A 12,511-nucleotide genomic window follows, 5' to 3' on the forward strand; every position below is an offset into this window, starting at 1 on the left:
GCGCGGACGCAAAACAAAGAATTTACTTACTTTGGCCTATTGACTTGACACGCCCAATGCTTCCCAGTACAATTAAATATTTATCAGATCAATATCTGTAGCAAGTTTCATCAAATGTAATGCTGTAATTTTGGAGTAATATCACTAATTGCAAAATTCGTTGAATATGCAAATGAACCCTTAATTAACTCTACACAAGTAAATGCTTTCCACCATAATTAGATATCTGTCGGATTTGTATCTGCAGCAGATTTCATCAACTTTGGTGCAGTTATTTTGGAGTTATGTCACTAATTACAAAACTTCATAAAATATACAAATGAGCTATTTGTTAACTTGACACTGCCAAATGCTTGTCAGTACAATTAGATATTTATCAGATCAATATCTGTACCATTTTCACTGACTTGGATGCTGTAATTTCAGAGTAATATACCTAATTACAAAGTTCATTAAATATGGAAATGAACCCTTAATTAACTTGACACTACTAAATGCTTTACACCACAATAAGCTATCTGTCGGATCAGTATCAGCAGCAGATTTCATCACATTTGATCCAGTTATTTCGGAGTTACATGACTAATTAATTACAAACTTCATAAAATATGCAAATGAGCTATTTGTTAACTTGACACTGCTAAATGCTTGTCAGTACAATTAGATATTTATCAGATCAATATCTGTACCAGATTTCACTGACTTGGGTGCCGTAATTTCAGAGCTATGTACCTAATTACAAAGTTCATTAAATATGGAAATGAACCCTTAATTAACTTGACACTACTAAGTGCTTCACACCACAGTTAGATATCATGTTAGATCAGTATCTGCAGCAGATATCATGTTATATGACTAATTATAAAACTTCATAAAATATGCAAATTAGCTTTTTATTAAGTTGATACTGCCCAATGCTTCTAAGTAGAATTGGATATATATAAGATCAATATTTGTTGCACGTATCATCAAGTTTGGTACAGAAATGTCAGCGATATGTCACTAATAACAAAAGTTCATTAAATTTGCAAATGAGCAGATAATTGACATAACACTCATAATATCATCATAATGTTCTGAGATTGTCATCTTCGAAAAGTTTCATGAAATTTTGTGCAGTATTTCTTGATATATGTCTACACTATCATTATCATCTCCATAGGGAAGCCATTGTACGGAAAAAATGATATTGCATAACTTCATTAATATGCAAGCCACACTAATCAAAATCTAATCAGTTCTTGCAAGTAACATATGGTATCTGTGTAAATCTAATCAGTTCTTGCAAGTAGCATATGGTATCTGTGTACCAAATCTGATATGAATCTGTTCAAGCGTTTTTTAGTTATCGTGTAAACAAACACACACACACACACACACACACACACACTAACACTAACACATACACACACGGACAGGCAGACATCGCTATGACATTAGCCCATGTGTGAACACGTGAGCTAAAAATACTGCAAAAAATTTCATGAAACTATTCACTGGTGACAATCTCAGAACATTGTGCTGATACTGTTAGTGTCATGGCACCTATTCTGGTGAAACCCGCTAAAGATATTGATCTGATATATATCGAACTGTCACGTGAAGCGTTGAGCAATGTCAAGTTAAAAAATAGCTCGTTTGCATATTTAGTGAGATTTTTTAATTATTCATATAACGAAGTAACTGCACCAAATTTGATGAAATCTGCTGCAGATATCTGACCGTGTTGTAAAGCATTCAGTAGTGTGTAGTTAATTTATGGTTCATTTGCATATGTAATGAACTTTGCAAATTTGTGATATAACTCTGAATTTATAGCACCAAAATTGATAATACCTACTATAGTAATTGATCTGGTAAATATATAATCGTCGCGTGAATTACTGTGCGGTATCAAGTTAATTTCTTTAATAAATTTTGTAATTATTGATATAACTCTGAAATTGCAGCTTTAAATTTCATGAAACGTGCTACAGATATTGATCTGAGAGATATCTGATTATCTCATGAAGCATTGAAGAGTGTCAAGTTAATAAATAGTTCATTTGCATGTTATATGAAGTTTTGTAATTACTCAATTAACTTCGAGAGTACTGTGCGAAAGTTGATGAAATCTGTCTACATATAATCATCTGACAGATATCTGATTGTTCTCTTAAGCGTACTGCAATGTAATGAACCTGTTGTAAAACACATGAGCACGTTCGGTTCATATCTTGTTGTTATTGAACTCCAATATAAACCCTAAAATCGACAACTCTTCGAATCATAAGATGAATGATTTTGTGAAATAACAACTCATTTAAAAGACGAAGAATTCTAAAGAGTCATAAATACAGGAATAGACAACGTTGACATAATTTCACTTGAAACTCGTTTTGATTATTTGTATCGCCTTTATGTACGAAAGTTGGATTTGTTATAGGCCTTACCCGGGTGGGCTTGTATAAAAATCGAAGTACTGGTAATATGGTTTCACAGAAATACAAGAGCGGCGATATACCTTTGTACATACCATGGCATACATGTTGGAATGATAAAGCTTAAAAGAAGGTACTCTCGGTTCTATTAAGGGCACAATTGAAACTGGATGACAGTGCGAATGACTGCGAAAATTTGATCGGCATAAATTATTGCATGAAATATTTGACTTCATTAAACAAATGAGTACCAGGTGAGGGAAAACAACGCAGCCTTCAAAATCTCCAAAGACTGGGTAATATCATCAATTAGCATCTTTGCCCTTGTAGACAATTCACTCAAACTTTGAATGAGAATGCTGTCACGTTAAATAGAGTGAACATTCAGTACGTTGTGATCGTCGATTCAAACAACTCAGAAGCTACGGTACATATTCACCTATAACGAACACATCAATGACGGCGATCAAAACCAACTCTCTTAATTAAATTTCTGGAGTGCCTGTTTTCAATTAACTAAATTAACACTTATTGAAAGTCAACTGTCAATTAAAGTGGCCTTTGTTCTATCTTCAAAACACGCTTTAGCACGTTTTATTTGTCGGTTCCAAGCTGGCAGTGCGTGGAATATTCAATACGCACTTTTTATATGAAGACGAGTGATTCAGTGAAATGAGAATGCTGCGGCGAAAAAAATGTTGTATGGCCATTGTCAAAGAAATAAAGCACGATTCTCAGATGCTTACTTTGGCGAACTGTTTGTGAAAACTTCGTTGTAATAAACTTCACCTTGATTATTGCTGTAAAGGAGGGCCACTACGAATTGTCTAATAAAATATTTGAAACATGCCTCAGACCAAAATGTTGAAAGAAATGGCTGGGCTACCCATAGACCCTCGAGAAAAACGGGACAGGCAACTGCTGAGGTTTCTTGTGCGATCTATCTTTGAATACATTAAAGTTTATTTGCCAAGCGGTCCCTGACAACAATACTTCGTACTTAACACTGAATCTCATTAACGATCAAACTGACGTTCTGAATATGTACACTTTGCTCTTGCATGGTACGTTCCGAGTAATGACACAGAGAATTTTGAGGGTTTTTTGATACTAGTCATGGTGAATGTTCTGGTAACGATGAAGATCACATTTTGGATTCAAGCCGAAGCCAACGGGAAAAAACTAGACGGTAAAAACTGTGTACATTTAGCCATAGACGCTACAGAAAACTCTTGCTAGATATCTACAATATAAGTTTACATTCTCTACCATAAAAATCACCGATAACAAGAAACATTTACAAGTTAGACAGGTTTACACTTCCCCAGTCCTGCGAAACGAAAATCTGACCTTTATTTCATCTGTCACGCAACATTTGGACGAAAATCAGGGAACACAAAAATGACTACTCCATCGGAGCTCAAATACACGACCTCTAACATTTTGGTACTGTTTTAGCCTAAAGAAACACCAAAGTTCGGATAAGCTACGCGTGTTTACATCCGCAAAGTACTAGAAAATACATTTGTAACACTGACTTACGCTGTCAGGAGAAACTTCGTGATAAATCGGGACTATCCATCGGTTGATGGATTCAGAAGCAGTTAGGTAGACATGCATTTACACAAAGCTGAACGCTGTCCTCGTAAATTTGGCCGTTCACAGTTTTCAAACAACAACATTTCAGTAGTTAACATACATACTTTACCGAATCATGGAGCACTCCTCGCACAGAAAATATTCTGACGGTTAAAAAACTGCAAAAACGAGGAAAATTCGAAGATACACGGACGATTGCGGAATGTAAACAACTCTGTGATGTCAACTGCTGTCAAGTCTGGAACTGCAGCGGTATGTGTTTCGGATTTCTATTCGAAACTTTGTCACTTTACAGCAACATACTGACTCCCTGCAGACTTCTAGTTGCGTCGAATCTCGCTACCAATATGTAAAAAGTACTTTAAAACCATTTTGACGAATCCTTCTCAAAGTAGTTGTAACACTTTTATTTCTAAAAATGGACTTGCGGGTAATCCGAAATAACTTGTAATCCGAAAACATTATTACCGTATACCCGCATGCACGTGTCTATGAACCGGACCTTGTGCAGTCCCCGACCCATTAACACCTCTTAATTATTCAAAGATAGATTGCAAGCTGCTAATCCCATAGACCCTTTGTTCTCTATCGCAGTTGCCTGTCCCGTTTTTCTCGAGGGGTCTATGGCTAACCTGGCCCTTTTAAGAACATAATACAGGAAATAAATAGAGTGAGGCGTTTTAGTATATAAGGATTCATATTATTAATTATCTAAAGCAGTCGTAAGTTAACCTCTTTACATATATTGGTCTTTCGATCTATTATCGTCGGACTAGGGTTATAATTTCGGGCGTAAGTGTGCAAACAGTTGAACATAAATCATACTCTTGTCGCAACTTCTTTTTTTTTAATTAGTAACTATCGCAATTAATTAGAGAAGACTACACAGTTTTCCCTCGTCTCTCGTTATCTCAAGTGTGTATGTTATGAAATCGAATCCGATCGAGAAATTACGGAATTTCATGCCAAAAAAATTCGTAGCGGAAGTCTCTTCAAGCGATACTAAAGTATGAATTATAATCTAGCATTAATATTATTAGAGAAAGCAAAGTACCGTTTCCTTGAATCAATATGTAATGAACGTTTCTAATTAGTGTACTGTGTCAAGAAATACAGCATCAACTTTGATGAACCTACGCACACATATTTATTTCTCGGTACTGTAATAATGTGCAAGTCATTTTAAAAAAGTATTATGCTTTTTAATTAATATTACTAATTTGCATATTTAGAAGCTTTCTTAATTAGTGTGATGTTCCCAGAAATACTAAAGCGAAGTTGATAAAACTTGCTACAGATGTTAATCACTAAGAGTTTTGTATTAACATTCAAAGACGTTAAGCAGTTTGCTTTATTCGCTGCTGATTTGCATATATTTAATGAATTTTCGTAATTAGGGGTATATGTCCAGAAATACTGCATCGAATTTGATGAAATGTGGTACAGATGTTCGTTCAACTTTGCTTCACCCGTCTACAAAGACGTTATTATATCCTGTTATATTATTAAACATTCCCCATGCCAACCACCTCAAATGTGTATCCTTCAACCGGGCAACAGTTTAATTAACATAACAAACACTTTTACTGGACATCATACATAGGTATGTTCTCCGTTAATCAGGCATCAAAAAACAAGTGGGACTGTGTCATCTAAGATGACTTGTAAATCTAACTGTCTTTTGTTTTAGGTTTCACAAATATTGCTACTGGTAAAACCACATGGACAAGTTCATCAACAGCTCTGTCAGAAGCAGCTGTCGATGGCGATGTAAACACTTGCTTTCTCATTGATGATGTGCAGCCTTCTAAGTGGTGGAGGATTGACTTGGGAAATTACCCTTCATACCGTATTTATGAAGTGAAGCTGATCAATACCAATCGCACAGGTAAGGTTCTGTTTCTGTTTCAGTTCTAATCCGTTTTAAGTATTTTTGCACAGATGACATATCATTCGCTTACAATTGTATGAGTAAAATTCAAAAATACAATAAATTATAGCATACAAACAGCAAGCAATGGTGTGCTGCAGAGAATACGTCTTCGATGAAACTTTGCATGTTCTGAAGGTAAAGATCATTATGCAATGCGTATTGTAACGTCCAAAGGAAAGAAATCGTGACGTAAAATCGTGCATAAGTCACCAAAGAGAATACATCTATGGTCGAAAAGCACTGCTACTTGTTTCACTATTAGATAGTTAGCGTGGCAATATGATTCACGACTACAATACCGGTATGTCCTACAAAGTGTCAATGGCATTGGATTTTACGATGCCTTTGCCACAATTAATGTGTCTCGATTAAGAATTCCGTCAGTACGAAAGTAGAAATGGGCAGGAGATTTTAAGAACTGCATCAACTAAATTAATAAGTTCCGTTGTTCCTGAGCCAGACACACACTAACTATCAGTCGTGCCATAAACACAAATATATGTTACTTTTCCTCCCACTTGTCGAGATTTGCAATATATCAACTTTAGACCCACCTTTCTTTAGCAAGGTTTGAGAACAAGCGAAAATAAATTCTTCAGAGCAAATTTTAAGTGTTTCATTTTGTACACTTTATATGTTACCATAAATGCCCAGTAAGATTCCAAACGATTTTCCGTTTATCAAAAATCGTTTGAAAATCTGCAGTTGCACTTTCACACTTTAGCAACGCAAGTATGGAATAATGAGGTCTACTCTTGCAATTGGCGTTCAAAACTACTAAAATACGGTTGAAACTAGTTTGGGATAATTCGATAGTGTAGTAATATGTTGGTTTAATTAGCAAATTCAAGCTCATCCACTTTACTTTTTGCAATACATTCGTTTAATGGATAATTTTTAATATTGAAACTTTCAGCTATAGGGTACGTAACACTTTTTATAATTTTTTTTAAATTTAAATTTCCAATTCTGTCGAATGGAGTCCAATCGTGTGTCAAGTAAAAGAAAGCCTCTGGATAATGATACAATTTTGTAGAAGACGGCTATGACTGCCTAACACAAACGATATCCACAAGTTATTTTAACTGACATCGGGGCATAAAAATACATACTTCGTTTATCGCTGTCAGCATAATGTTTCACTTTCCCTATAACTTTTGCACCCTTTACCAAAGAAGCACCGTATATGATCGCCAAACCGAGAGACTGGTCCACATGCAATTTGAACTCTAGACAGCACACACACTAACGATAATACGCGTAAACTTTTACTTGAAATGGTGTGTTGGTTTTTGAGTAGAAAATTATTGAATGTTATCTCACGGTTATCATAGGTTTTCTCCAACAAAAGACCTTGCGGCTGATATAGCTAGCTCTATTATGTAGGATAACTATTAGTGACACATGTATAGATGAATGAAGTGTAACTATTCGATAGCTCATTTTAATGGCCTGACAAGAAATGACAAAAATAGGTGCAAAAATACACGGTTGAAGATTTCGTCATAACATATATTCGGATCATCCCTAAAAACATGTCAACAAAAGCTATTAGACGAGTAGTTTTTGGGAATCAATTTTTTTGATCAAAATTGCCCCCCCCCCATTAAAATTGCGAATTTTATTATGATTTAAGTATCATATTACAAATAACCCCTTTAAGCCTGTATACCGAATATCAACGCTACCACACTAGCAGTTTTTGAGACAAATTTTGTAACCAAAAATGCCAAAAATTGCTCCAAAATACAAACGCAGATTTCAACATAATTTCAATATATCACATTAAGGTCAGCTGTAGGAACCTGCATGCCAAATATCTGAGTTATCAGACACGTAGTTTTGAGGAAGAAATTTTTTGACTAAAAACGGCAAAATTTGCCCCAAAATACAAAAGTTCAGATTTCATTATTATTTAAATACATCATAAATAAGAAAACCTAATGGAACCCGTGTACCAAATGTCAAAGCTTTTTGTTTTTGAGGAAAAAATTGTCTCAAAAATACATAATTGCAGATTCCATCATAATTTCAATATATCACATATAATTCAGTTTTAGGAACCTGCATACCAAATATTAAAGAATGAGACTAGTACTTTTTGAGAACCACATTTTTGACTGAATATATATATATATATATATATATATATATATATATATATATATATATATATATATATATATATATATAATATATATATATATATATATATATATGTATAGCAAGTATATGTATACTCAAGCAAACTTTGCACTCCATAATGTACTCGGCTTCGCCTCGTACATTTTGTCATGCAAAGTTTGCTTTCGTCCATTATGGGCCGTGAGGTGGTACATTACTGCTATTATTTTATAGTTTTGGCAATACAAGTGAATTTGTAGATGTAGAAAATGAATAAAAAAGGAAATTTAAACTGAGTTTGAAGCCAGCGAGCGTCTGTAACCTCCACAAATGTAATAATCTCCACAAATGTAATATCAACCACAATTGTAATAAAATGCACCCATAAATGTAATATCGCCCATAAATGTAACAAAAATCAACCATAAATGTAATAAAAACACCAACCACAAATGTAATAAATGGTAACCATAAATGTAATAAAAAAACACCCATAAATGTAATACTAATCAACCATAAATGTAATAAATCTATTTTGTCGTTGCAATTGAGGAATTAGCCCTTAAATATTGATCTATGTAATAAGGAAAGCAACTCCACACATTATTCATATCTTGATTGTTTGCGTTTTAGTGTGTTTGTACGTATATTTGAAAGTGTATTTTACGTTTCACTGTTTTGTGTATAGAACTGATTGGCCACGGCGAGACACAGCTGTAATATGAATATCAGTACAGTCTCTACTCCAGAGTGGGGAAGACTGTATAACACTACGATCCTTTAACGGCGTTTTTTCGAAAATTGCCGTACTTTCTTCATCAATTGCTTCAAATTCGTCTTTAGTAGATAAATTGTGTGGAATAATCGTTAGATTGTCTGTATTCCTATGTTGTCCCACTTGAAGTTTGTTCCTTCACGGGATGCCAAGATGTCTAATTTTGTTCTACTGTGTTCAAGGTAGTGTTCGTATTGTTTTTTACTAGATTCAAATATATGTTCTCGTCGCCATGTTTTGTGTCGTAAGTTTCTGTTATAAGGTTTTATATTTCTCTGTTATTTGTTCTGAGTCATCTGTCATAAACTTTGTGTGGTGTCACTGGTTGACGAGTTATTTTGACGCTTCCTTATTATGTAATTATCAGTGTCTAGAACTGCTGTTCCACTTCCATTATCTAACGGTTTGATCAGTACCTCGCCGTTTTCTGATAGCGTTTTCAAAGTATTCTATTCTGTGTTTCGGAAAGGAAACCTAGTTTCAGGAAAGTATGCAATAACATTACACTGGTCTTATTAAAGTTATTATTTACTCAGGGCATTGATAAACAAATGATCACATACACATACGCAAGTTCAAGTTTATTACATTTATGGTTGAGTTTTATACATTTATGGTTAATTTGTTTATTACATTTGTGGTTGCGGGTTGTTACATTTATGGTTGACTATTTTATTACATTTGTGGTTAATTTTATTACAATTGTGGTTGATATTACATTTGTGGAGATTATTACATTTGTGGAGGTTACGAGCGTCGCAAGTCCGGCATGATCGGCCGTGACTCTGTATACTGTATAAATTTACACGCACTCCGCACTGCACTGCACTGCACTGAACAAGCACGTTCAACACAAAAAATGAGCAGCACTTTCACGGTTCAATTTGGAATTTAAAAACGATGTATTTTTAAAGGAAGTGAAAAGGAAGTGCATCCCTACCGTCTATATCGAACTTGAAACATCACCTTTTAATATCATGTCTTTCAAAAAGCCGACACGGTGAAGTGCCAGACATAAAGAAAACGGAATGTTCGTGAATTGATATCAGCATGATCAACGAGCTGCATGGTATCAGCTGATCAATAAGATCATTATTAATATGTCGCTAGTAGTACAGCATTCAATCGCAAACGATATCAACAGAATTCAACAATGTTATTCAACTGTTTAAATTTCATTAATGATTGTGTCTATAAATTTAATTTGCGATGGCTTCTTGGCAAGAGCTATTTTATTTCGGCGAACGAGAAACTCGACGTAAACGGGTGCTTGAAAGGTGCAATTGACAACAAACTTGAGGGTCTTCGTTGCGGTGTCGTTAACAAGGCAACCCTACTTGTCTGAAACCACAGACAAGTAGAGAAAACGATGAATGAAAGTTGTCTCCGATTACAGTCAGTGCATCAGAATTAGGTGGCCGGAAGTTCGATCAACGGAGCGTCCACGGTCGTCATGATTGTTGGCAGTAGCTGACGTTGGACCGAGACTTTGAATGGCTCCATAGTTATTTGTGTAAACACTTCCGGTCAAGGTTGATGACAGCTGCCGTTGTTGGCCCGTCTATTGCTGGTTCGAGTAGCCTTTCACGCTTGCATCGTTTACATGGCCACTGACATACAGAATATGCTATGTGTCAAACCCAGTATCGTCTAGGAGTTTGCAAGCGTATTGAGTTTTGTTTCACCTACACTGAACAAATAGCGGACGCTAAACGCGTCTTTACGGTTAGTATTTATATATTGTTAACACTAGTGTTCATATTATTAACAATGATTTTAACCTGAACACGAAGTGTTTACAACCATCTCCTGCAAGTGTTCAAAACTCAACATTACAGAAATTTTACATTGCTGTAAAACAATTAACAATCTTTAAGGTTTTTTTCACTACTATGGCTATATTAAATTTACTACTGCCTCTCTGTCCAGCAAACGTACGCGGATTTTGATGTAACGAATTTTCCAGAAAGTTTTAAAAAATTGCTGAAAGCTTGTTTATTCTAAAAAAGGAAGTATACAAAATAATTTTACACGTTTATTAAGGGTTTAATTTTTGAAATTGTGAAACGAATATAAGATAACCACCACGTTTAAATTTTAACATCGGCATGCAAGAGGCGTTCTACTCCTCAACACTTGGTATAAAGTTTGCTGCCTTTACTTATCCCGTCATGCATCAAAACGGAAGTTGCGAAATTTTTCTTGTACACGCACGCTGAAGTCGTGATCGTGCGGAAGCAAGACCAGAAAGGGTAAGTTTTCTCTCCAAAATAGCAAAAGGTGTTAAATTTTGAAGCATCTGTATTATTATCCTTTAAATTATTTGTATAGTACTTTGTAATAGCTAAAATACGTGAAGAAACCTTGTTTTCAGTGGCTGGTATACCTTATTCTAGCTGTCAATAGGCAGCGGTGTTTTGGGCCATGGCGTATCGATCGCACTTGGGTCAAGGGTCATATTTTGTAACAGTATCGAAAAGAGGCACTGTATACCAAAGTCACCCCTTTTCCTTAACCTAATAAGGCCACCTTGTCTTTCATTTAAAGTCTCATGTCGCCATATTACCTCTTGTTGCATTATTTTCAGTATGTGAAAAGTTGGATTAACCTGGTAATTGAAGAGTTATTACAGAAGCTGATGGTACAGAAATCGAAGAAGATGAGTGTACAGGTAGCTGTCTGGAAACAAGCTTGAGAACATCAGTTCATCTCTAATGTAGATTTAAACTTTCGAGTGTCAGTAATTAAATTTTGATAAGTTTCTGTATTTTTGTTCTGAATTTATCTAAGCTTTGGTAGAACGTTATGATCAACTAAATGTTACTGGAGAATAAACTTTCAAATATGTGTAGTCTCCCTTATCAGATGCAAGGATGGAATGGAGAATTAAAGCATAACGCGACAGAAAATTCAGAGTAAATAATGTACACTCTGAATTTCTGAATTTTCTGAAATTTTCGCTCTGAATTTTCTTTCACTTTCTGCTTCAATTCTTCATTCCACCCTTACATCTGATGAAGGAGACTTCACGTCTTTGAAGACATGCTCAAGTAACATTTAGTGGATCATAGTCTACTACCAAAGTTAAGATTATATTGTAGATCAACACGTCTTTTGTTCCCGATTTGTTACTGTTTTTTAGCTTTGCTGTTAGCGACGCAGAGCTTATCTAATAGGTGAATGTGTGGCACCATCCTCAAATTTTAACATCCCAAGCTTTTTCTTCAAAACAACCAGTACGATTCCTTTAATATTTGGCGTGCAGGTATCCAGGGATTACCCTAATCATATATGTTCAAGTTATGACGAAATACGCAAATTTGTATCTTTGAGGCTAATTTTGCTATTTTTTGGCAAAAATCTTCTTCTCATATACTTATGGTTGACGTCTTTGGTAGACATGTCCCTCAGAATGACCTTCGTCAAATTCGTGCTAGATGTGATGAAATATTCAAATTTTTATTTTTCATGGCAATTTTTGTCATTTTTGGTCAAATACTCTTTAAAAATCTTCTTAAAAACTGCTGATTGAATAGCTTTGATATTTGGGACATAAGTCTCTGCGGATAGCTTTTTTAGATCGTTCAAATTATGCAGAAATATGCAATTTTGTATTTTTGAGACATAAAAGACACTTCAGACATTTTTAAGGCAAACGGA

General features: G+C 35.0%; 1 protein-coding gene across 1 annotated transcript in view; it reads left to right on the top strand.

Annotated features, from left to right (window-relative positions):
- Positions 1-3,557: 3,557 nt before the first annotated feature.
- Positions 3,558-12,511, top strand: part of LOC139144501 (hyalin-like) — a 57,005-nt gene continuing 48,051 nt past the window's right edge. Inside the window, exons 1-2 of the mRNA XM_070715199.1 lie at positions 3,558-3,609; positions 5,710-5,907. Of these exons, the coding sequence (XP_070571300.1) occupies positions 3,558-3,609; positions 5,710-5,907 (250 nt within the window). The remainder of the gene's footprint in view (positions 3,610-5,709; positions 5,908-12,511) is intronic.

Source organism: Ptychodera flava, chromosome 11 (assembly GCF_041260155.1).
Source record: "Ptychodera flava strain L36383 chromosome 11, AS_Pfla_20210202, whole genome shotgun sequence".
NCBI lineage: Eukaryota > Metazoa > Hemichordata > Enteropneusta > Ptychoderidae > Ptychodera > Ptychodera flava.